A 25,324-nucleotide genomic window follows, 5' to 3' on the forward strand; every position below is an offset into this window, starting at 1 on the left:
ATACGTGGAACGAAAACGAAATACATGAAGGACCAATAAGTGTGCATGAAATACATGAGGGACCAAGAGCATGAAAGGGAAAAAGGCCTTTCTCAATTAAGGATTCTGTAGCATGTGTCGGTGATGATAAACAAGAGACAGGATGTACCACCTAATTGAAAATTAATAGTTTAAAACCCTTGTAAAGCAAGCATCCATCATAATTAATGAAGTAATTATTTGAGTTGAAAATGCAGTAAAGTGATTATTATTTTTTAATTTTTTTTTGTTTTTAATAATAACATATCAAGATTATTAGAACATAATAAAAGAAACCCAACTCATAACCTCTCTGATATTATCTCCACACACACAAGAAAGATAGACATCCTTCCTTAATTAAGACACTGTTCTCACACGGCAAGCTGAAAAAACCTAATTAAAGTAAAAGAAATTCAAGAAATCTAAGCTTAGCCAACAAACTGAGAAGTTTACAACTCATCCATCAAGCGCACATTTTTAGCCCATCATTTCTCCATTGCTACACCCTATAAAAACAACACGACCCCTTTTTTCCCATCGATCTTGACCTCACATTACACAACACAACAAAGCCTGTTCACATTCCACACACCCACAACCATCTCTCCGTCTCTCTCTTCTTGTTCTCTCTCGTTTCTGGCTCTCCAAACACAGGTCTTGTTGTGTTTCAGATTTCTGAATGACATTTGGGTGAGTTCTAGGAATCTGAAATGTGAATGGCTGGTTCTGATCTGATCTGGGTTTGGTGAGGAAAAAAAAGAAGAGAAGAGAGAGATAGAAAGTATGGAAATTGAGAGAATTAAGGTGCTGTTGCTCCTTTGGTGTAGAATCAAAAGTACTCGTGTGGCCCTCGTGGGTGGAAACCACACAGCTTCCAGGTTTTGCACTCGCTAAAGATCATTCTTTTCTTGGTGTTTTAGTCTCATTTCCTTCAAAGAATCAATCTTTGTTTATATATCAAAGTTCTTGGCTTTTGCTACTTAGAAAGAAAGCTTGAAACTTTACGCGATTGTAGATTCAAATTCATTGTTTTGAGTGAGAACTCGAGGTGGAAACGTGAAAAGATATGGATGTGGCTCGTGGGTTGTCGGCTAAGAATCTAAATGGGATCAAGCATTTGCAGAATGGAGGGATTGGCTTGAATTCAGATGCCATTTTGGTGCTTAAGCTTCCTGATTCGCGAGTAATGCGTGTTGTGTCTCGCTCCTTCTTTTTGGCCATGCTTGTTCTTACACTGCCATTTGTGGTGTCCATTTTAAGGGAACTTGATTCAAGTTCTTATTATGATGACCCCGGTTCTGCTTCATTTGATCTTGAATCCTTCGATCTGTTGTTGCAAGATCTGGCCAAGGAGGGACTTATCAAGAAGGGCGATAAAGCTCTCATTGTTTGCTCCGGCGTCGGGGCTGTAGTTGATACTTCAAGATTCTTGAATGACAATGATATTGACTTCGTGTCGGAATCTGATTTGGAGCAAGAAAGATTGTTCCCGAATGCAACATTTGATTTTGCATTGACATTGCGCATTGGAGATGCTAGATTTGTTGATCGTGTTGTGAAAGTTGGAGGCATTTTGGTTACTCAATTGAGCAGTGACCCCTCAAATGCTTTCCAAAAGCTGTCAAATTATAGAGCTGTGTATCTTCGGCGATATGATTCAACCATAGTGGCAATGAGGAAAACAAGTTTGGTGAATCAGGTAGTAGTTTCCTCAGCAAAGAGGCGGCCTCTGCAGCTGGCATTGGATGCTAAGAAAACAGCATTGCAAGGCTTGGAAGATGTTCTGCTTGAGCCTCCGCGGAAGGCTCTGGCCAAATCTAGAGTGTACTTGAAGAGATTCAAATATCTTCCCAACTTGTTGGGAGACTCTTTAGAAGATTACTCACGTCGAGTTTTCATCCATGCGGGTTTGCATGAGGAGAAGAAAGGTGCAATGCAATGGTTTAATGAAAACTATCCAACTAGGAATCAAGACTTTGAGTTTCACAGCATAAACACGTCACCTGAAGGACATTCTAAGAGGGTGGCATCACCTGCTGATGTTTCGAACTGGCTGATGAAGAACGTGAGGGAAGATGAGTTTGTTGTGATGAAAGCAGAAGCAGAAGTAGCTGAGGAGATGGTGAAGAGGAAGACTATTGGTTTGGTGGATGAACTGTTTTTGGAGTGCAACAACCAATGGAAAAATGGGGAAAGAAAGAAGAGCAAGAGGGCTTATTGGGAATGTGTAGCACTTTATGGAAGGCTGAGGGACGAGGGAGTTGCTGTGCATCAATGGTGGGATTGAAGAGGGAGACAAACAGACCCTCACATCAATGGCCTCTGAGTGTGTTTTGTGATCATTTTGTTTTCTTGGGATTTTAGTAGCTAAATCTATAATATGGTTTTATCTTAACTCAAACCTTTTGTTGGTTTTGTGTTATTCTAAGAAGCACAGCATCTGATTTGCTGTTGGGAGGGGCAGCGGCTATGCTCCTTTGTCCTCCCCCTGACTCTTGTTGATGTCAGTGAGAATAAAATTATTTTATCTAAGGTTAATTTCATATTATATTAAGGCTGTTCTTAATTTATGTCATCCTTGCTGTTCCTTAATAGGTTGCCTCGTCTTCCTTATCCAACCAACTCTATTATATTAGGCATTCCAAAGCAACTTGCTCATGCTTTGTTTTGCATTCCTTGTCAATGACGAAAATCTGCTGGGATGCGGCAAAAATGGAGGTATGGATAGCTCTCAGAAGCAAGCAAAGATCAGCGATGGATGTGTCAAAATGCCTGCACTTTGCGTATACCATTCTATTTGCTCCCTTCAGCAAGATCAAGAGCTTATCAAAAGGATATAATCGTCATATTTGGTTGACGATTATATCACAATGTTTATCTAAAACAGCATCACTTCAGAATTTACCCAAGTTTAAAAACAAAATTGACAAAATTGAAACATCACAACTTATAATTGAACCGAGTTGATTTAATAGCTCACGAGATGACCCAACAAACAACCTAGTCGCGGTCGCCAAATCCAAGCCTGTGGTCTAATGATGACAACATGTGTCGTTAAGAAATATAAAATTAATTCATCGGGTTGGGTCTCGCATAGCCATCCAGCTTGGGGAAAGGGGAAGGTTTACATTTTCTTGACAACTAGTACATAGGAGCTTAGCTTGCTTGTATATACCAAATCGGGAACACAAACGCGAGGGCAAAATTGGGAGACTTTGTTCCCTACGAGGAGGAATATGATTATCCTCGCAAAATCCACATCAAATGTCCATGTTTTGAGGAATAACACATTATTGACTCCATTGGTTAATGAAAGAAAACTGAGCCGAGATGCAGCAACATGAAATGGCCATTCCTAAGGGGAGATTTTTGCTGCTTCTTGTACCTTTTTGCAACCGGCAAGCAGCTGCTTCTTTCAGAGAATATTCCCCCTTTTTTTACCCACTAATGATTTTCATTGTGGATTGGAGTTAATACCTAAATTTAACAGCACAATGAGGACAAGATGTGACAGATCTACTCAGATGTACAAGAGATATGGCTCGTTATTTTACAAGGGCATAACTGCCGTGCAAGCTTCTGTGCCCGAACTCAACTTATTTTGTTACTAACCCTTATCAACCCCAGGAAAAGGAAAAAAAAAAAAAATTAAAAATTGATTTTTCCACCTGGGGGTTTGGGACAAATAATGAAAGATTAGAAACCAATGATTCAAATACCAGCTTCAGCTTCAGATAAGCTATCCTGTTTCTCCATCAACAAGAAATCACATATTTCCAGAAGCTGGTCTGCAAGGGGAGGAATACCAGGGTTCCGTCCATCGTTGTACAAGTGAGCATTGTAAGCAATCTGCCACATATCATGTCTGAACTCGTTTCGGTTCTTGTATTCCATCTTCCTCGCCTTGTCCTTAATAGTTGAAAGATCCATGGGGCGTTTTATGATGTGCAAGTAGTCAGGAGCCTCCTTCTTCAGGACCGGTTTCAAGAAAAGATAGGACACTTCCAACCTATCTTTAAGAGCATCCACAATACCTTCCAAGATGTTTGCCAATCCAACCTGGATGGAAGTTGAGAAAATTCAATTAACTTGGTTCAGGTTTTCATACAAAAGCAGCGATAAGATTTTGCAGATAAAATTATAGTTTCTGCAAATTGTTTTTTCAATTAAGGGAAATGGCACTAAAGGTAGACTCCCAAGTCCATTTAGGTAAGAAAATTGTATTTTAGTCGTTAATACTTCCCGAGTAAATAAAAAATACTGATCAGGATAAGTTAAAAAACAAGTTGCATGATGGCCAGTGAGACAATCCTATCAGAAACATTTCAAATGAATGTGGAAGGAAAAGCCTCGCGTGTTTAAATTTTTATGCAATTCCCAGTCACCACTGAATTGAGCAACCACTAAATCAGTACACTGAAAGAGAAACTCCTCAAAACCAACCAGGACCGAAGAGGTGAACACTAAATGGTTGTTAACAAGCTTTTCAGAAATAATAGCACCGAGGAGCTCTAAACCATGACTTTTAAATTGGGGTTTTGTACCCTCTAAAATATCTCTGTGCTTCTAAAAAATGTTAAGGTGGAAATAAAAGCTAAGCTAGCACAATTTCACAAAAGACAATTTGACCAATAAAGGTCTTCCAAACCATTGCATAAAAGGAACGATGGATGATGGTAAAACAGGAAACAATATAAGCAGAGCACAAACCACATGGAAATAATAAGGTTAGAGTTGGTCAGTACCTCTCCAACTCTACGACGCTTGGTTGCCGGGGTATAATCAGCACCATAATTCCCCACATCAACAACAGGTCGCCTTTTTGCACCCCGATCTCTTTCTGGCATCCTTCTCTCATTTCTGTCTGCCCTGAAATCATCCAAGTGATCACTGATTTCGGGCTTTTTCTTCTTCTTCTTCGTCTTCTTTTTGGCTTTTTGGCGTTCTTCCTCCTCCCAATCCCATCTGATGGTTTCTGTGTATCTTTCAATCTCAGCTAATTTTTCTCGTTCTTCTCGTTCTTCACGTGACCTCATTTCTTCTGCAAAAATCCTCCTTGCTCTATCTTCTCTCTGTCTCTCGGCAGCTCTCTGCTTCTCCTCCTCTTCCCACCATCTTCTGTCCTCCCTAGCTTTCCTCTTAGCCGACTCTCCAGAGAAACGCATGGTTTTCCCAGGCTTCTCAAAACTGGACAGTTCAACTATTTTTTTAGTTTTTCGATGCTCATAACCAGGGCTTCCATCCTGACTAACCTGGTCCAGATCAATAATCTCTTTGGGCTGTTTGATAACAATTTTCTTTTGAGTCTTTTTTCTATCTTTTTCTGCTGGTGGACGTATCACAATGGAGGGCTTATGAGGATCAACATGGTCTCTGTCCATGTATGTTGGTGGTCGTATCACAATAGAGGGCTTATGTGATTCACTTTGGCCTCTCTCGGTATCCATTGGGGGTCGTATCACAATAGATGGCTTATGTGATTCAACCTGTACGTTTTCAGGTTTCACCTTGTTGAAAATTTTTATTTTACTAACCTTAGAAGTTGCCCTACTCCCAGTGTCAATATCAGAGCTGACAGGTCGGACATTGGACGTGGTAGGTTGATTAGAAGTATCCGCAGCCCCATCAGAAGGTTTATCAGAAAATTTCTCTGTGGAACCACACTTGAACTTCACTGGAAGAGATTTTGCTAAACTAGATTTTTCACCCTCAGCAGCTTCAATTTTGGTTGAGTTTTTGGAGATCATCTTCTTCTTCTGCAACTTATGCTGGGACACATTCAAGAGATCCTGGGAAGTGGATTTTCTAGAAGACTTTTCCAAATCTATAGTTTCTGATGGTGTTTCAGGCTCCTTTCCGTACTTAGGGCAGTTTTTATTGGTCTTCATGTGTCCAAGCTGGAAAATAAAAGGTAATACAATTACAACTGAAATTCTTCTGAAGCATCGCGAAGAAAAAAAACACAACTAATTTGGTAAGTTATGCACCTGTCCACAGGCTCCGCAAACAAATCTCTCTCTTGCTGATTTCTTCTCCTTGAAAATCTGGATTGGAATCAAACAAAATTAAAGGTTGTTCAGGGCCGAAAATGGAAAAGCTAGAATTCAAAAGTTAAAATGGGAAGTAGTGTTTCACATGTTAAAAATCCAAGTAAATGCAGCTTTAAAATGTAGCATGATAGCTATTGAAACACTGGTTATTCTAGAACAACTACCAGTGCAAGAAATGATTACAAAGCCCAATGGCTGTCCAGAATAGAAATATAACACCTCATGTAACCCAGGTTGCATCTATATCACTAAACACAACTTGGTATGAGAAGCCTCGTACATTATTATCGGTAGCAATTAGAGACACGAAACTATGACATACTTAAGCCATGAAAGGAATTTCGTGCATCTTTTTAGGGAAGGCGGAGAACTTGATTTCTTTTTTAAATTTAAACTAAACTGTTTGGAAAACTGAGTCAGAGAAGAAGCACATGTATTTGGGTTTTGTGAGTTACAGAATGCATCCTAATAACATCATTTCCTGCTTTTCTACTTAGCAGAAATTAAAGGATGAGCCTCTAGTTGGTAAGCATGTCATCCCAAAATTCTTTGCTCGAGTAAGTTTCAACCAAACTACAAATTAGTCAAAACACAAAAAATGATTATCCTATGCTTCTTTCATATCTTCTATTTCTTCTATGCTCCCATAATCACATATCTAGACGTTGCACAGCAAGACAGCAGATTCAGTACAAATTTATGATACATGATAAGGTGTACTCAACGTGAAAGGAATTTCTTAAGTGCAACCACACAAAAAATTAGAGAGCATGTTATATCACAAAAACGAAAGAGAAAATACCCATGCATTATATCTACCAGAATCTGTATCTTTGAATAAATGTTCCTAAAACAAAATTTCCAATAACAAAGATAAAGATGCATATGTACAGAAGAAAAGATGAATACGCTCACATGATTAAGTCCATCTGCCATTATTACTTTTGCCTTCAGTGGAGGTGTGTTGAAGGCACCATTCTTTTTCACTGTTTTCACCTTCTCAGACATCTTCCCCTTGATAGATAAGGTTTCAAGCTGCCACCACAAGATAGTCATTGGTGTACACTTTCACAAGCAGGAAGAAATTATCTAACCATAAGATATGACAGCAAACTGGAAGTGAATTGGCCAAGAAAAATGCAGGTTTAACAACAATGAACAATGTAGTTAAGGTTTAAGGTGGAATGTATTTTACCTCCTTCAAGTCTCTAATGTTGTTCTGTTTTAGTGCATATGATCCATTGGGTTGGGTTTTGTTCATTTTCTTACCCCAGTGAACATTGTCAACAAAATTTGGTTTCGTAGGTGTCACTACTGCATCAACACCAACATTTCTTGTTTTTTTCTTCCTTTTCTGCTCAGCCTCATCATCTGCAGCACAGCAAGTCACCACAGTCTAAGCTAAATTATAAAGTAACAACGTGCAATCTATGATTCATCTACCAAAAGTTTTCCATCTAAGTTAGCTCCTTGAGTACAAGGGTTATGCCACATTAGCAAAAACTAATCAACATTCAAACAGAAAAGCACTTGTAAATGAAGTGGAACAGAACCTAACCCTTAAATGAAATTCCACCAAACTAGAAGATTAAAGACACACACAAGTACAATGTGAAAAGAAGAAAATAAGTGCCATGATACTTATGTTTCAGTGCGTAAAGGTAGTAACAGTGATAAACCAGTGATTTTGATAAACCTTAATAAGAGGCTTATGCTCCCCGATATGTGGCAGCACAAAGACTGCCATGTTCTTGGCAGCAGGAAATTTTTATGCTGAGATATAACTGTTTCAACTATCTAGAAGTCCACAGAAGTATGCAAGCAATAGTTCATCAGAAATGGCCATATGAAGTATTAAGAAAACAAACAAACCATACCATCCATAAGCAACCTGCACAGTTCAGCTGCCTCAGCAGCTTCATCTTCAAATTCCTCTTCTGCCTGAGCTTGCGATGGGCGTCTTCTCATTTTTATCCCCTTAACACCATCTCCTTTGTCATGCTTGGACTCGTAATTATTCTCGTCTCCTTCAAATTCTTCTGCATCAAGTAAGTTTTCTAGGTCTCCAGCAAAGGAATCCAGATCGCTATTTGCTTCAGAATCACTTTCAATTTCATCGCCATCCAATGCTGAAAGAGATTGAACTTGACGATCCCAAATTTCTTGGCACTTTTCTCTTGTCTGTTGATGTAGCTGAAGAAAGGACATTCGTTGGCCACGTGCATATTTGCTGATAGTTGTTGGATCAACCTTTACCCCACATGAAGCTTGTTCACTTGATAGCTTGCGTATCATGGCAATACGATGCCACCTTGTCTGTTTTGCAATCTGCTCATCAGGTACATTGAACTTCAGAAGTACCTGGAAATAAGAGAATAATCGAATAAATCCTTTACATCTTTCTTGTTCATCACTATCAATTATACTCTCTTAAGGATAGGTTCGATGAATTTAAGGCTGTTATTTACTAGCCATGTTGTGTAGTTACTGGGAGTCAGTAAAATTGGAGATCACTCTGTGGTTAATGCATAAAGAAGAGGACTTTTGTTTTGGTGGCTCTGTTTAGAATGCAATAAAAAAAGATGAATAGGGACTGTCACATTGTTAACTAAATGCAAAGGGATGAGGCACAAGATTAGTGTGCCTCAGTGGTGCCACTGAAAAATCTAAAGCGAGCTTTGTAGCTGGATCTGTCTGGGAAAGTTTTTCTATTACCATGTGAGAACTTTGTTAAATGTTTGATGTCGGTAGCTTAATTAATAAATGGTTTTACCATATCAAATAAAAGAATGTCCATGGCTTCATATGAAGCATGGTATCCCAGATATGGGATTTCAGTGGAAGAAGGAAAGAAACTTCATTATCCCTTTCTCCATGCCGTATTATAATGATTATCTCTACTAGATATTTAACTAAATCTACCCCAATGCTTCCCTTACTTTCAGTTCAACATGCTGTTATAATACATGTTTCAGAGACTGATGAGTTCTATGCAGTTTCCTGGATGGTTGCTTCAAGCTAATCATCTCCAAGATATGATCTATTCAGAATAATTGAGGCTCAATAATTGGAAATTCCTTTGAAGAAAAAAATTAACACACCTCTCTTGCAGCCTCCATGCTCAATCTACGAAGGTCAGCATCTGTCCCAGTAACAGTGGAACCTCCTCGACCAGCACCTGCTTTTTTCTTCACTACTGCATTTGAAATTGGTGCCTTGGGAGCAGTACGAACATAGCTAAATCCTAGGCCCCGGCCAGATGGATCACCAACACCAGTAATTTCAAGGCGCTCAATATTTTCTCTATCCTGAATGCAAAAAATTAAAATTGAGAATTAACATTGAAGAAAAAAAAAGAGTATATTTTTCTAAACAATAGCATAGCCCTGCCAAATCCTAAAATTCTGAAATAAAAAATAACCAGCAAAGAGGGGAAAAAGAAACTACTCCGGTACAGCAAGAAATAACAACTAGAGCTTTGTGAACTAGCTTAACCACTTGCAATATTACTTCAATAACATTTTGAAAAGTAAGAAAACCAATTACAACATTATCTCAGAAGAAATTGCTCGATTGTCACAATACAGCAACAAAGGTGACATACTGAAATGACACAGTGCCTACCCAACTTTCTTTTCTAATTTATTTTTTTGACAAGGATCGAAAAACATCTACAGAAAGATGTCAAGGAGTTGCCAACCATTCACAGAATGACAAACAACATGCAAAATGAAGAATCTGCAAGTTATATCCCATCATCTGCATTTCTATAAGATTTTATGTACAAAAAACAACAATAATTCTTTTTCCTTAAGATTTTATGTATAAAAAATAAAAATGATTCTTTTCCTTTGCACACACTTTTGTCCTATTCCTCTCAGCAAATGAGAAGTTGCTACTCCTAGAACACACCTCTAGAGCCCTTTTCCTACAAAAATGTACCACGATTCAAACATAACTTTTGCAACCACACTCCAGACACATACACTAATACAAGTCATATTCAGTTTTCTCAGGGATTGGGAATAGAATATGAGTATGATTCTAGTGCCAATTCCAATTAGGATTATTCACATTCAATTTATAGAAAATTGAACGTAATTGTAATAGGGTCCTAATTCAACTAAAAAAGAGATCCATTTATTTCACTTATAATACAACTCAGTTCTTGTGGAATTGCAGTCCTTGTTACTAACAAACCAAACAGTATCAAGCAAGAAAAAGAACGAGATTTCCAAACTCTACTGAACCAAACACTATCATATAAAATTCTATCCCAAAAACAATGAAGCAACAAGGGAACAAGATTCTCAATCAATCTTCAAGTCAATCCCAGAGAAATGACAATCTAACATCCAAAAGAATCAATTTCTTAGTGTAGAATAGTTAAGGAAACAAAAAAGAACAACACTCTCACAATGGAAATGATATTTCTTTATATAAGCTCTTAAGAGAACAGATATTCACACATAGTGACTGGTAGCTCCATCCAAAACATGTTCAAATGCAATGCTGACCTTAAAGGGCATTAGGATCAGAGATGGCTTAAGAATGTAACAAATCAGAAAAAGAATACCTTACCTGGTTTGTACAAGCAACAAAATTGCTGCTCAGGCTCCATGGAGTTATCTGAAGTTCTCTCTCGATGTGTGACGCTGCAGCCAAAGCTATTGCTTCGTCAGGGAGCTGACTCATTGCAGTCGAAACACTAGTGGGAAGTGTTAGCCATGTAATCCCCAAGTGTTTAAGACGATACAGACCAGCTTGCATGCTTTCATAGGCACAAACCTAAACCCAAAATGAGGGGGATAAATCGTATATTTATTTAAAAGAAAAGGGAGAAGTACATGAAGCAACAAAGCACAGGAATTTTCAGCATACTAAGGGACCACTGGAGTACCAGATACAAGAAAATTCAGATGATCTTTGTTCCTAGGACAGAAAGCTGTATTAAACCATCAGATTGATTAGGTTCACCAATGGCTGAAGTTGAAAGTTTATGGATCCACAAGGTAGCAGTTACCAATCATTTTAGTTTAACAATTTATTCTTAAGCGAGATATGAACTGATTTTCCTATAAAAAGATTATTCTTACATAGTGGCTAGTGCTAGCTATAGAACCTGCCAGTTTAGTCACTTACATTGTGCTAACTATAAAACCTACCAGTTTCTTCACTCTAACAATGCAAGTTAAAAGCAATCTCAATTACATTTAGTATGCAGGAATTTTCATCTAATAACACTAGCTAGCCAGACAATCGAGTTGCAAATAAAATGAAATGCAATTTCCAAAACAAGCTTACAGATTACAACATCTTTGCAATAATACAACCTTTCAGAAAGTACAAAAATCTGATTAACAGTGAACTCAAATCAAACCAATCCATGGATATCAAAACTCATAGCCATACTAGAATCATAAAGGATGAGGAAAAATTAAAGAGAATTAGAAATGAATTCTGAAACTCACATTCTCTGGTAAGACCATCTTTTTCAATTCCTCTTCAGATGGAATGATAAAATCACGCTTCTTTGCCCAAAACAAGTGTCCATTTGCATTCTTCTGTATATTGAATGTCCGAGTAAAGCAAAATACAGGGGACATTGAAAGATTCATTTTTCAAAGTGCAAATCCAAAAATCATCCAAACACTTATTATTTACTAATGTCTACAAATCTAATGTAAAATATTATAAAGCAAGAATCATACCCGCAAAATTGTGCACTCCTTGAGCTTCTTCCGCAAGATGGTCTCCGAAATGTTTGGAAAATGAGCGGACAGCTCATCTGCGCGGATCCAAGGAAGCATCCCACGCTTCTCGGCAGCTCGGAACTCACGATAAAGATACAGTAATTGCCTATTTAAGATATATGCCTGAAGATTCTTAGAAGCAGGAGTTAATACCTCCATAAGGGGCTCCTGCAAAGACAGATCAATGAATCCAAATTTGTTTGATAACACTTGCACCAAATAATTATTAATTCTCCTTTTCTATATTGAAACATCACAATGTTTTAACTTCTAATGGTGGAATAGAAAAAAGACTCCTAGGGTGTATGGTATGTGGGGAGTGTTGGAGAAGAACTTCTTGTCTGAGCCAAACTATCACATTACGTAATGTGAATCAAAACTCTATCATTAATGTCCAAACTCCTATCCTCTTCCTTTTCCAACTACACAATTTTTTCCCCTATTATGGCTCTCCTTTGAAGTGACCACTTTTGAAAGAAAAAAAAAAACCACATCCTGATCTAGTAAAAATGAAAACCTAGTGTGTGGAGCAATGTTAGGTAGTCATTACATGAAGGAAAATAGAAATAACTCTTAGGTGTTCCAACATGCAGCACGAATCACTAATCACAACAAACCTTTAAGAAGAAAATGAATCTATAGAGATTCGAGGATGGAGTCTAATTCAAGGTAACCTGCGAGAAAGCATGAAAAAAAGCTAAATCAAACCTGTTGTCCAACGACAGCAACTCTGTCAATGCGTCTAATAGAAAGCTTTCCTTTCGCAGAACGAACCAACAAATAGTCAGTAGGAGGCACCTTGTGGGGAAATAATGGCGCTTTATACATGTTTGTTTCAAGAGATGATTGTCTGCAACCAGCTTTTATGTCTCCAAGGAAAGGGGATTTGTCAGTCTGCTCTAGTATCACAACGTTCCCCAAGCTGCTTTTTTCATTGCGCAATAAGATACCAGTTTGATCACTGGGGCTCAACTTCTGATAGTAAGTGCGGAGATTGGCACCCATACCAGCATTGCTTAATGACAAAGGTCTTTCCTCACAATACCTGCAGTTAGAAAGTAAATGAACCCCTGTAAAAATACCATCATCATACTCATTCAAGCATGAGGAAAAACTTAAGAAAATAAAACACCATGAGAAAAGAAACACCACGGTTTAGATGAATTTAATCCTGAAGTTTAGATGAATTTAATCCTGAAGCAATTATATATATCAAAGTTAAGAATTTAATATGATGCAACAAAAGTGTTTCTACGTGCTCACAAACTGTGCACAAACTTCATATGAGAAACATCTGTTGAGAATAGGGGTGACAATTTAACCCGACCCGAACCTAATGGATATCCACCTGAACCAACCTGATTTGGTGGGGGGTTTTGGATAGTCACCTTACCCAATGAGTAATGGACAAGGTTTGGACATTGTGAAACCCAACCTAAAACCCAACTCGAGATATATACATTAGTGTCATGTACATATATGTGTAGAACATTTATATTTTATGAATATAATATAATGTATATGTAGACCAATATTGAGATAATACTTTATAACTTTTACAGTTCTGCCACTTAATATATGCATATATGCCCCATATATATATATTACTCTTTTAACATTCTCACTTATGTGCTGTCCATAACACTTTAGTAAAGAAAGCATACGCAGAAGATGTTTTAGAACTCACATACTGAAGGCAGTTGTAGAAAATTTGGTTTGGAAGGAGGATCACACAAGATTTTGCTAGAATGATGGTCATTTTTAAAATAAGATAACATGGAAAAAAAAAAAAGAACAAAGAAAAGTGAGACTTTGGAATTACAAAAAATATCAAGTGAAGATACATAAAAACACATAAATGGTAAGAGGGAAGAAATGAAAGAGAAAATAGACCATAAAGGAAAACTGGTAACACAGCCATACAAGAATCTAAGCAATGGTAGCAAATCAATGGTCGAATTAGGGAATTCCTCATTTTTACTAGGACAATGATGCATTGACAAGTTTACTGCACATAAAAAGCAAGCTTTCCGATATTAAATTTTCAAATGAAATTAACGATAAACAAACTAGCTAATTCAGATAAGCATCTCAGGAATATCTATGTGCTAATAACAAAAACTTTGCATTTAAATTTGCTTCTGTTGGTTCCAAAATATATGTGTGAACAGAAGGCCACAGTAAGAAAATGAAGAGAAGAATACAAGGGAATAAAAATGGGATTAATTGGAGCATGCAAATCTCCTTATGCCAATTTGAGCATGTTTCAAGTATGTAAATAAGCGAATTTTCTATGAGCATGAAAACAGCTTTCTAAATGCCTTCAAGGGAGATTTGATGTAGACAAATCCTTATAAAGAACTAAACAGGTATATCTCCATAGTTCTATGCCTAGGAGATATAAGACAGGAGAATGCAGGACATAGGAGTGGGACAAGGAAAGACAGAGTGAGAAAAGAAAGATTTTTCTGTCACTTACTCCATTAGAAAAACATGACCATCTTTCACAGAAAGGTCGGATTTCTTCTTAAATGCCCCTGGAGGGCGCAGAGACTTGTTCTCACCCGGAATCTTTTGTGCCCTAGGCCACAAGTGAATTTTTGTTCGAACTAGATGAAGCAAGGAGTTTGGCTGAACATTATGAGCAGAAAGAGATTTATGGTCTTCAAGCTCCTTCCCCAAATAAAATAACTTCACAGTTTCTGATGGCTTGAAATCTATAAAAACAATATTTTCAAGTAAGCTCTTGTTCTTCTTAAATGATTTAGAAATAACAAAATGTAAATGTGGATTAACAACACAAGCAATTAAAATAAACTGGATATATTACAAGCATAAGAGTAATTACAACCTAGCTTCTTTGAAGCTTTTGCTTTGACAGATGAGATATTTTCCTCAGCATCCACATGTACCTTACTTCCTTTGCCTCCTAAGCTCTTTAAAATAATTTTCATTGGTCCTGCAGTAGGTAGCTTCCCTCGTTCTTTGACAGCCACCTCATGGTCATGAGGATACCATAAAGCTTTTGGTCGATGAAAATTAGCTAGATCTTTACTGAAAAAGGAGTATATGAGAAAATGACATATTGTTGATATTCAAAAGGAGTATTTAGAAAATCCAGGACATAATGTTGATAGGTAAAATCGACACCATGAACCCAAATTTTAATACACAAGGAAAATGACATATATGAGAAACAATACAGCTCGCTGAAAAGAGAACAAGAAAAAAGGGAACAATTTATGCAGATGATTTGTAAGTCATAATTAAAGGACCACAATAATAGAGAAATTCCTTATCCAAAAAAAAAAAAAGAGAAATACCATCATCCATTATACTATTGATAAAAGGTGCATGGAGCCTTGAGGCAATTAGGCTTCCTCTTGCCTAAGGTGCCTAGTGCTACTGTAGGAGCTTGCCTCATAAACAAAAGATCCCAATCTAGCAAGAATATATATTTCAAATAAAGGAAAACAAACAGGCAAAGAATCACCAAACTTTATCAAACAAAAGGTTTCTAATCAAAATATCAATTTCAATGTCACATATGTATATGATCAATAAGAAAATCCATGTCAATATACAAATGCCATGCTATTACAGCACCCTTTTCTGGTAAAGTAACATAGGACTCATATTGAGTATCTCGAACAAAAAATTCACGATTGATTTCTAACCATCATCAAAACTTACTACTTAATCATCATTATCATCCATGTTCATCATTAAATATATAACTTAAGATTCTGGTCTTTTCTCCTTTTACCCTGACAAAATACTCCCTTCAAGTCAATGAAGTACATCACTTTTACTCGTAAGATATTTTTCCCCTTCAGCAATTCTATCCCTCACTATGACTTTCAATAGGCTATCTCAAATTTAAATATTGTTGTAAAATGTGAATTAAACAATGGCTTTAAAATGCCAAATTGCAGAAATCAAATATAACTTATCAAAGGAGAAACCCAGCACAATCTAATCTTCCTGTTTGGTTTTGCGTTTCAAAAGCGCTTTTGAAAAAATTTGAATTTTTTTATTTTTTTTTTGCTTCAAATTAATATTTTTTTCGTATTTCTAGATCATTTTGATGCGCCAATATCAAAAATGATTTTTAAAAAATAAAAAAAACATTATTTTGATACATTTCTGAGTGAAAAGCACTTTGAAAAGCAACCGCAACCACACTCAAACACGCTAATAACTATCACTAAGACCCTGGGAGTTGGAGAACCTAAATTCAAATCCCCTATTTTCAAACCGTCAAAAAGAACTGAAGAATAATCATTTATCATTTTAAGAATAGGCCCGGATATGAAACAGCATAAAGAAGACTGCTACGAGGTAGGCCACTAAATCTTACTTGCTCAACTTCAACTTCATTGTCTGAAGCTTTATTGCAGGTGCAGAGTGATGAATTTTAATGCCATAAGCAGTTCGTTTGTTAGAATTTGATTGCAATCGCTGAGAATTTTTCCTGTTCATGTAGAACTTGTCATTAGCAATGTTAAATTGCCAACCAGATCGATTTCCACAGCCTAGTAGCTCATGAGAAACCTTTTGCTTTAGGGGTCGAGTTATAATCATTGCCCCTGCATGAAGTTGAAGATGCTTACTATCCCTGTGATCCAAAATTTCAAAGAGCATCTGCTCATCTTGAAGATCAAGAATCAGCTTAGGCTTTATGTTAGCTTCACATGGTTCCCATATTATATCATCTAACCAAGATCCTTCCATCAAGTCTCTATTTTGCAATGTGAGCTTGCTAAAACGCCTTAGAGCATCACTTTTGTGAAGCTCCACAGCGTTATTCTCTCTTCTATCATTAACATGATTAGAGCTATCCTCTTCCAGGCGAGATTCCAATCTCAAAAGTTGTGGATGGCATCTGCTTTCTAATAATGGAAGATTTCCAGGTTCTGAATAATCTCCTGAGCCAAAGGACTCCAAGAGAACATAAGACCTGTTCCAAAAACAGTTATCAAGGTTCTCGTTTAACTCCACTGGGTGCTCTGAATGAAGATTTGGTGGACTAGTCACTTGTTCAGTTTCTATAACAAATGAAGATCCCAATTCAGATCCAGACTGATCACAACTCTCCACAGAATTGTCACTGATAACTGGGGAATTGTCCCAGAGAATTCTCTCTTCCCAATCGTGCTGATCAAGGGGGTTGAATTTTGAATCCAATGGAGACTTCCATACCACATCCTTGTTCAATGGTTCAGCACTAAGATAAGAGTTCCTTCTTTGTTCCTCAATTTGAACAGACATTTGAATAGCTCCATGCATAGATCCAAATCTTGCTAACTCTGAGGCATCTTCGCTGAAGATTGAGATGTCATGTTGATTTACATGCAAATGTGATGGAAGCATTTGACCAGAGTCCTTTAAAAACGCCTCTTCATCCTCTTCAACAATATCAGAAACATCCATAGATGTATACTTCTCTGAAAAATGAATTAAACAACAACATTAAAACAGGAATCAAGCAAAAAGCAACAATAAGAAGACACAGAATTAACAGAAAATCCTTCCACATTATTAAAGAACAAAACCGAGAAACTAGACACTAAAAAGAAGAAATGAAAAGATGAGCATACAATGCAAATTACACAGGTGCTAAAAGTTACCGTGAAATTGCCAGAACAAGTAAAATGATAATGAGAATGGAAACATTAAGCCTGAAAGAAAATACCTAAAGCAAGAGAGCATACCTTTCAAAATGGAATATCTATGATCTCTTTTTTCTCCTTTCTTCAAGGGTTCATGAATAGAAAATATTTCGGAGAACCGTAAGATCTCCATCCCATCTTCTATACACAAAATAGGAAGTGGAGTGTGACCTTTATCTAGAGACCCCTTGACAGTATCGGTTTCCTCCTGCATCAGCGTAAAAGACATCAATTAGAGTCAGAATAACAACACAACCTTTGCAAAAAACATGCTAGTGGATTATTCAACATCTTTGGTGAAAGATGGTGAACATTTACAGCTTGCCATATTTTATCAACCTTTACAGAGAAAACAATGGTATATCTTTGATTAACAGACAATTAAGATTTATCAGGTTAGCATTTCAGAAGTGTAAGCAGCAAATTAACCACCAAGATAGAAGCATAAATGCATTTTTCCTCTCTGTTCCTTTTTCTTTCTTCCTTTCCTCAAAAAGAGCAGGATGTGATTATTTGCTATTAGAGTTGCACCATGGAGGATGTTGAGTTGTTTTAAAAAGGATGGCAGAATTCTTGACAGTAGCCTTTCTGGGTTTAGGAAAGAAGAAATGTTCTAATACTTTGATAAAATGTGTTGTTTTTTGCAACTATCTGATTTTTCTGGATGGAAAGAATTGCTAAAATATTTCAAGGAACACTCCCCATCAAGAAAGTAATCGTGGAACAAGATACTCTCCCAAGGTAACTCTAACAACACCAGAAAATAGTGGGATAGCACAAACAAGAGGCAAACTGAGAGCAAACTAAGAGGTTGTCCAGACCCAAATCTTACAAACTGCAGGAACTGGGAAAGGAAGACATTACTTTCAAGTGCAAACTCAATCCAAGATCTTGCATCCTCGTGATGCAATGCTTCAGGGGCTATTAGGGAGCTTCCCTTGCTGATACTCAACAATCAACAGAAATGAAGCATTTATTTATTTATTTTGAGCTTTGTCCATTTCCAGAGAATTGGCAGTTTGGCACGCAGTGAATACCAGGAGAGGTATTTAATAACTTGCTTGCACTCATCTATATTGACATCATAATCTAACAAGCACAAATGTTTTTCCAATCTCACGGTATGTGTTCATCTTTCAAACATTTACATAGTCAGTGATTTGTTGAAAGTGGATCATACGGTAATCCAAACATTTGCTGACCCGAACATCATGCAACAGCCTTTAGAATGCAAATGTTACACATAACACCTACAGAAAAATTGAAGAATAAGGAGGACATGGTAAACTAACCTCATGAATATCTACGAATTCAACATCAGAACTTTCAAAACCCACGGAGACAAGTTCTCCGGAAACTACTCCAACATCTTGCTGACCTGAAAAGGAGATTCTAAAACTATATAATCTTGCTTACACAGTTCAGAAATTTGGAAAGCTTGTGTGCGTGTGGGGGGGGGGTATTGATTGTAAAAAACCAAAGAATTATCCACAACCAAGGAAGACAACCACAAATAGAAATAAAATATTTGAGAAAAAATATTAATAAGAGAACGAACCAAAAAAATAATCTGTGAAGTTCATAGTCAGCTAATTTATAACTTGTCTCAGAAAAAAGTTTCAGAAATTCCTTAATGCGATAATGTCGATTAAGCAAAGTCTCAGAGACAATACAGTCACTCTGGAAAGTTCAAATTTGGTGAAAAGCTTGGGAAAAACTCATTAGTTTCAATTGTACACTGCAAAAACTCCTGTGTGGATGATGCAATTTGGATTACTTTGTGTACAAACTCATTGAGCTGTCTGGGAATACAGAACAGAAAGTGGGGAAAACACAATCAATATGACTGCTGAAATCTCACATAGAAAATCCATCCAAATAGCTGATACTGAATTTGTACATCATATGGTTCCCCACAAGATGGGTGTAATCAAAAAACATTTGCAGGCTATAGAGCGAATAAAGAAAAAAGGATAGGGGGATGAAAAATATCTGTTTTGTGAAACGGAGCTACCAAGTTCTGATCTGACCAGTAGCCAAGTTGATTAACACCAAACAGTCAAATTTTCTGAACTCCAATCTTTTAAAATTAAGAGAATATAATAACAGGTTTCAATATGAAAGTTTGAGAGGGGTAAAGGAAATAATCTATCTGAACCACTAAATCACAGAATAGGTCATTAATAAATAAAACCTTAAAAGATGACAGCAGTGGCCCTCAATATCATAAATGGAAAATGATTACACGAAAAAAAAAATTGATGAGGAATTGTCTATTATAAAAAAAAAAGAAACAAAATGAATCACCTAAGAGTGAACCTGATAGAGAAGCTGTTTGAACTTCAAGTTTTTTATCCGAAACCACAGGTTCCTTTTCAAGTTCCTCTTTCACACCTTCATCATAATCTTCATCATCAGATATGGGAGGCTGCAACGTGGATTCAGACAACATATAATCCTTTTTTGACAACAAATAGTCCTCCTCACTAACAGCTTGAATCTCAGGCCCCTCATACTGTTCATCAAAATCTTCATAATCAACTGCATCTTCTGCCTTTGCATCATAATCTAGCAGCAGAAATACAGAGTAAACACATAATCAGAAGGTTTAATGAGATAAGGCACAAGATAAACAGCAAGTTACATAAAGCTAAACCTCAGAAAGCATTAGTATAATGATGTGGAATCTAAATATTTTGACACACATAAATGCAAGAAAATTTATGCATGGATGCATTGCATATGTACATATGCAGAAAAGTTCAACCAGTCAGTTTCAACCTTTACCCCACACACACCAAAAAAAAAGTTTCAACAGGCTTGCATATGTACATATGCAGAAAAGTTCAACCAGTCAGTTTCAACCTTTACCCCACACACACCAAAAAAAAAGTTTCAACAGGCAAGCCACTGGACACCATCAAGATATGCATCAAAATAAAAACAAGGCAAAATCACAAGTACAATGTTCCTTGCAGCATAAAAAAACATAGCCAGAGGAACGGTTGGAAATTTCTGACATGACTTGAACTTAACAAGAAATATTAGAAAAGATGTGACCCTGTTCCCTGTTCAGAAATATATTCATTAGTGAGTATTTTCAATAAAACCAGCATATTTAACTATAACCTTTCCATTTGGCTTGACCAGACACGTGACTGAAAAACCAGAATATCTATTCACATTGACTTCTACTAGATGTGCTGGAAAAAAATTAGTTGTTAAGTTCTCTTAATCACATATTCAAGATTCTTCCAATTTCTGATCAAATGGTACTGAAAATAGGAGTAGAGACTTCAGTTACTGGAATAATGATGAGTGTCTAAACAGTTTTCCCATTCTGAAAATGTAGTTTCAATCTAATAATTGATAAGTTCCAGTCTTTCTCTTTGAAAGAACATCAAGCACAACTTAAATTGAGTAAGTGCTCTTTATTTCTTCTTTTGTTTAAATGTTTCTTCAATAAATTCTATTTGAAATAATGTCAAGACCCGGACAGGCATCACTTTCTGCAATGGCATGCGACTATTCTCATTTTGAATGCATTAAGTAATTGGGATAACATAATTTATGAAGAATTATGTTTCCCCAATTCCACAATATATTTTTTAAAGAACAAATCTGGGCTTGGCCACTGCAGAAAAATGTTGTCAGATCAGATAGTTTCCTTGCATCCCTATGGTATCATGCTTTGGGTGGTTTTAGGGTGTTTCTTAAGAGTTCTACAGGAATATGGGTCTTCATTATTCAGATTTCTGTTTCATTGATGTCTTTCCTAGGAGGTTGCATGTGCATTGCTACATACTTTCATTGACTTATAAAACATATATCTTTCAGAATTTTCATGACAGCATCTTCTTTTGCGATTTCCTAAGTCTCATTATTATTATTATTATTATTATTATTATTATTATTATTATTATTATTATTATTATTATTATTATTATTATTATTATTATTATTCAATAAGTTAAAGATACCCTAAAAGGTTATTGCTTTTTCATGCAAATCCAAGCATTGGTCTGGCAATATGTGTGCATCAACACTTGAGAATACCAAATTCGTTCCTTAAAAGTAAGTTATCTTTTCAATAGAACCGTCATTATAAGACATAGCCCTATGATCAAATTAGAAAGCTTCCCAAGTACTTGACATACAAAATTGAAATCAAATACAAGAGTTCACAACCTTGTATACCAGTAAATGTGAGTCAAGATAAGTAAAAAACAGCAGAGAAAGAGAAAGGGAGGTTAATTAGTTAAAGAACCAAAGATACTAACACAACATCAAAAACTGCATGACATAGTTTTCCTTGGCAGACAACATCACCTTGTTCTGCAGCGTCAGTGGATGTTTGGGGTGATTTCACTGACAACTGAAATTAGAATAGCTTAAGATTAGTGTCAAGCCAAAAAAAAGGAAGGAAGAAATCTGCCCAAGCATAATTGAAAGCTAAAACACATGATAGAGATTTTCCATACATCAATTTCTGTCAATGACGAACCCAACTTGTCAGCTAGTGCGGCAAGATGCTCCTTTGCATCCTGAAGATATGTAGTTTAGAAACATAAGTGAGAATCTCAAACTGGACACTTACCATACTAACAAATGGGAACGCTTCTTATTAAAAGTAAAAGAAGAACGTATGATAAATATAGCAAGCCACAACTCAATTGCACAATAAGATTAGAAAATAGAAGTTGCTGCAAAACAAAGCTGCTGCATGCCTGAACATCATGATTCTACCAATGTCTATCACATGCCTGAACATAATATTTAAATATGAAAACCTTTTCACTCAATATCACCTCCCTGAGTACCAAGCCATGACAAACGACCATTACCAAGCCAGTGAAGTTTAGTTTATTCTCCATCTTAGAATTCATAAAAAAGTATTAGTTCTTCATTTCACTGGCCTAAGCCTCATATGTTTTTTTATAATTCCCTGCCTCAAGTAAATAATACTGCCTTCACTCAATATCAGTTTTAAGAGGAAGCCAACTATCACTTGCATGTGCATTAATTTATGTATCAACACGTGCATATTATTGAAACCTTTTACTTTAGTTAATATAAGAAATAAAAGATTACACTTCAGAGAGACAAATAAGCTCACCTCATCAAGGTAATCGGCATCAAGATCACCAGAATTATCAACATTCCCAAACATAAAACCCAAAAAATGGTTACCCCCGACTTCATCATATTCCTCGTCATCATCTGTCCAAAAGTCATCCAGACATTAGAAAGGATGATCACAAGGGGAGTTAAAAAAAAACACGAAGAACGAAAACGAAAAGGAACTAATTTTGAATGTGTTAAAGACACATCTTTTTTTTTTAACAAAACCAGTTTGATAATCTCAGTTTGTGTTTCACAAGGTTGTCTAACTATAGTAACAAAACCAACTTAAACTACAGCCTTTAAGAACAGAGATTAAAGATTGCAATTAAACAAACTGTCCATACACTGTGACCATCATGATTCTACCTATATCTATCACATGTCTGAGTACAAAACAACAGGGCTATTCATCATCCTTGACAAAGATGACACAACTATAGAAAACCTTCAAACACCGCAATTATACACAATTCTACCAATAATTACTATACCAATAAGCATAAAACAATCAAATTACAAAATGTTATGACGTTAAATAACCAACTCACCATCACCGGAAGCACTTCCCGACTCATAGCCACCTCCACCCATGTTTTAAAGGCAGTTCTGCCAAGAATCATGAAAATGAAAATTTCAATTTTTAGCTATTAAACTAAAAAAAAATGAATAATCAATTAAATTTCAGTTATTTAATAAAAAGTTTTTATTTCATTTGAAAAATTCACGTGGAAAACAGAAAGTATATGGCAAAAAATTTAAAAAAAGAGCTAAAATAATGCCAAAGAAATTGAAAAAGGAACTTATAAAAGCAAAGATAAAACCAAAACCTAGCAAAAACCAATAAAACACTAAAAACAAAAATCACGAAAAAAAAGAACACATCATCAAAAAAATTCGAAAATGGGAACCAGAATTAGCTACAAAACACAAAAATTAAGAGAAAATCATAAAATCACACCAAAAATACTTAAAAATACTTAAAATTCGTTGAAATAACGAATAATAACCGCACTGGAATTCTCCCATGAAATAAATAAATGTTCTCTAAAACTTTCAATTTTCAATTGATAAAGAAACTCTTGTAAGTAACCTAAAATCAAACCCTAACACAAACCTACAAAATACGGCGGGAAGTAAGAATAGCCAAAATTCGAAAAAGAAACCACAAAATATCTCGAAAAATGAACAAATTGAAGATAAATTTACAAAATTAAGCCAAAAATACTAATATAGAAAATTAAATTCGTTGGAATAATTAGTACTAACCAACCGTACTTGGATTCTTGCATGAAGAAAATATAATTATATTTTAAAACATAAGATTACAGTTAAATTTAAAAGGAAAACAAAGAGACAAAATCAGCGATTTGAATTTGGAAGGAAGGAAGGAAGGAAGGAAGAAATGATATATGAAAGGAGCTGAAATAAGAAACTCGAGTGGCTGGGTTGAGATGTTACCTGGTAATTTAAGAGGATTGATTCATATCCTGGTGGTGAACAACGATCATCTCCGACCGGGATAGCGACGACGGAGTGGATTTTGCATTCAACGACGAACTGAGAGGTTTTCTGCTTTTGCGTTTCTTTCTTTATTAAAAAAGAAAGCAATAGAGTGTTGGGGACAGGAGTCGGGTCGCGTTTCAGAGATGGGTGGAATTGGGCCTAGACTTTTTGGGTTCGTGGAATACAATCGAAGCCCATAAAAAATACACTTTTTTTTTCATGGAAACCAGACTACCAAGACCGAGGTCAAAAATTAAGTAAAAATTAATTTAATCTAAAATGATATTATTTTAAATTTTTTATAAAAATATTAAATTAAATTTTTTTAGAGAAAAAAAAAATAAAAAACCAGTCTACCCAAGACCAAGGTCAAAAATTAAGTAAGAACCAATTTAATCTAAAATGATATTATTTTAAATTTTTTATAAAAATATTAAATTAAATTTTTTTAGAGAAAAAAATAAAAATCAAACTAAATTTTCATCAAATTGATTGTGTATGGATTAACTTTTTAGATCGATTGAATCATTCTTGTTTTTTTGAAATTCGGTATAGACTAAGAGCCAAGTTGGATAAGTTTTAGATTGACTCATTTTGGATGGGTTTGAATTTTCTTAAATTCACTTATTTTTTTTTTTTAATTAACAGGGTTTTCACTTGTTGGTATGTCACCAAATTGATAGTTAATGATATTATTTGTAAAATTTATTGAGATGGATATTTTGGAATGAATAAAATTACTTTTATAATTATATTTAATAGATCTAATTTGAGAACTGATTGGAAAAAAAAAAAGCTTAGACTTGTTGGCCACCAAATCAATTATTTATATTTAAATAACATTAGTTTTTTTTTATGCTGATTTGAATAGGTTAAGCTGGGTCAACCGAGTGATTAAAAACCTCTATTAATTCAATTATATTTTAACAAGTTAATATTCAGTTTAATTAAAAAGCCAAACCGGATGAAGTTAATATATATATATATATATATATATATATATATATATATATTAGTGTACGAGACTAAATCATACCTGATTTTAGCTTATAAAATCAACCTCCACCATTCCCATGTATAAGAGACAATATATTTCTCTAATTGGTTTAATTTAGTTTATAGTAAATCGCTCCTTAAGAATCAATTATATTATATTATATGATTCACGTGTATTAAGTAAAATCAAATGTCTTGTCTAGAT

The 25,324-nt window shown here is 35.7% G+C and overlaps 2 protein-coding genes across 4 annotated transcripts; one reads left to right on the forward strand and one right to left on the reverse strand.

The window, feature by feature from the left end:
* The first annotated feature begins 1,087 nt into the window (after positions 1–1,087).
* LOC7485045 (uncharacterized) lies at positions 1,088–2,308 on the forward strand. The gene has a single exon (XM_002310458.4). It carries the CDS (start codon positions 1,088–1,090, stop codon positions 2,306–2,308), a length of 1,221 nt encoding a protein of 406 aa, XP_002310494.4.
* A 1,208-nt stretch (positions 2,309–3,516) lies between these two features.
* Positions 3,517–24,238, reverse strand: LOC7486075 (transcription initiation factor TFIID subunit 1). Of its 3 annotated transcripts, none has more exons than XM_052454652.1 (22): positions 24,079–24,238; positions 23,169–23,226; positions 22,613–22,716; positions 21,978–22,040; positions 21,826–21,871; positions 19,816–20,064; positions 18,789–18,874; positions 17,539–17,704; positions 16,185–17,271; positions 14,676–14,878; positions 14,304–14,541; positions 12,533–12,869; positions 11,783–11,992; positions 11,543–11,635; positions 10,653–10,859; positions 9,173–9,379; positions 7,949–8,432; positions 7,267–7,442; positions 6,987–7,106; positions 6,009–6,065; positions 4,767–5,918; positions 3,517–4,080 (listed from the first exon to the last, which is right to left on the reverse strand). In XM_052454652.1, the coding sequence occupies exons 2-22, from the start codon at positions 23,209–23,211 to the stop codon at positions 3,733–3,735; spliced, it is 5,676 nt and encodes a 1,891-aa protein (XP_052310612.1). In that variant the 5' UTR covers positions 23,212–23,226; positions 24,079–24,238; the 3' UTR covers positions 3,517–3,732. The 3 variants fall into 3 exon arrangements, with proteins under 3 accessions (XP_052310612.1, XP_052310611.1, XP_024461059.2); XM_052454651.1 differs by having other exon boundaries at positions 19,804–20,064; XM_024605291.2 differs by lacking the exons at positions 22,613–22,716; positions 23,169–23,226; positions 24,079–24,238 and having other exon boundaries at positions 19,804–20,064; positions 21,777–21,871; positions 21,978–22,010.
* Positions 24,239–25,324: the final 1,086 nt, after the last annotated feature.

This window comes from Populus trichocarpa, chromosome 7 (genome assembly GCF_000002775.5).
Source record: "Populus trichocarpa isolate Nisqually-1 chromosome 7, P.trichocarpa_v4.1, whole genome shotgun sequence".
NCBI lineage: Eukaryota > Viridiplantae > Streptophyta > Magnoliopsida > Malpighiales > Salicaceae > Populus > Populus trichocarpa.

Bases quoted from the DNA above. Each gene is read 5' to 3' on its own strand.
- LOC7485045 (XM_002310458.4), top strand. From the start codon at position 1,088: ATGGATGTGGCTCGTGGGTTGTCGGCTAAGAATCTAAATGGGATCAAG.
- LOC7486075 (XM_052454651.1), bottom strand. From the start codon at position 23,211: ATGGGTGGAGGTGGCTATGAGTCGGGAAGTGCTTCCGGTGATG. The intron at 17,705-18,788 runs GTTAGTTTACCA...ACGCTGATGCAG, and splicing joins AATTCGTAGATATTCATGAG to GAGGAAACCGATACTGTCAA. The intron at 8,433-9,172 runs GTGTGTTAATTT...TCTTATTTCCAG, and splicing joins GCATGGAGGCTGCAAGAGAG to GTACTTCTGAAGTTCAATGT.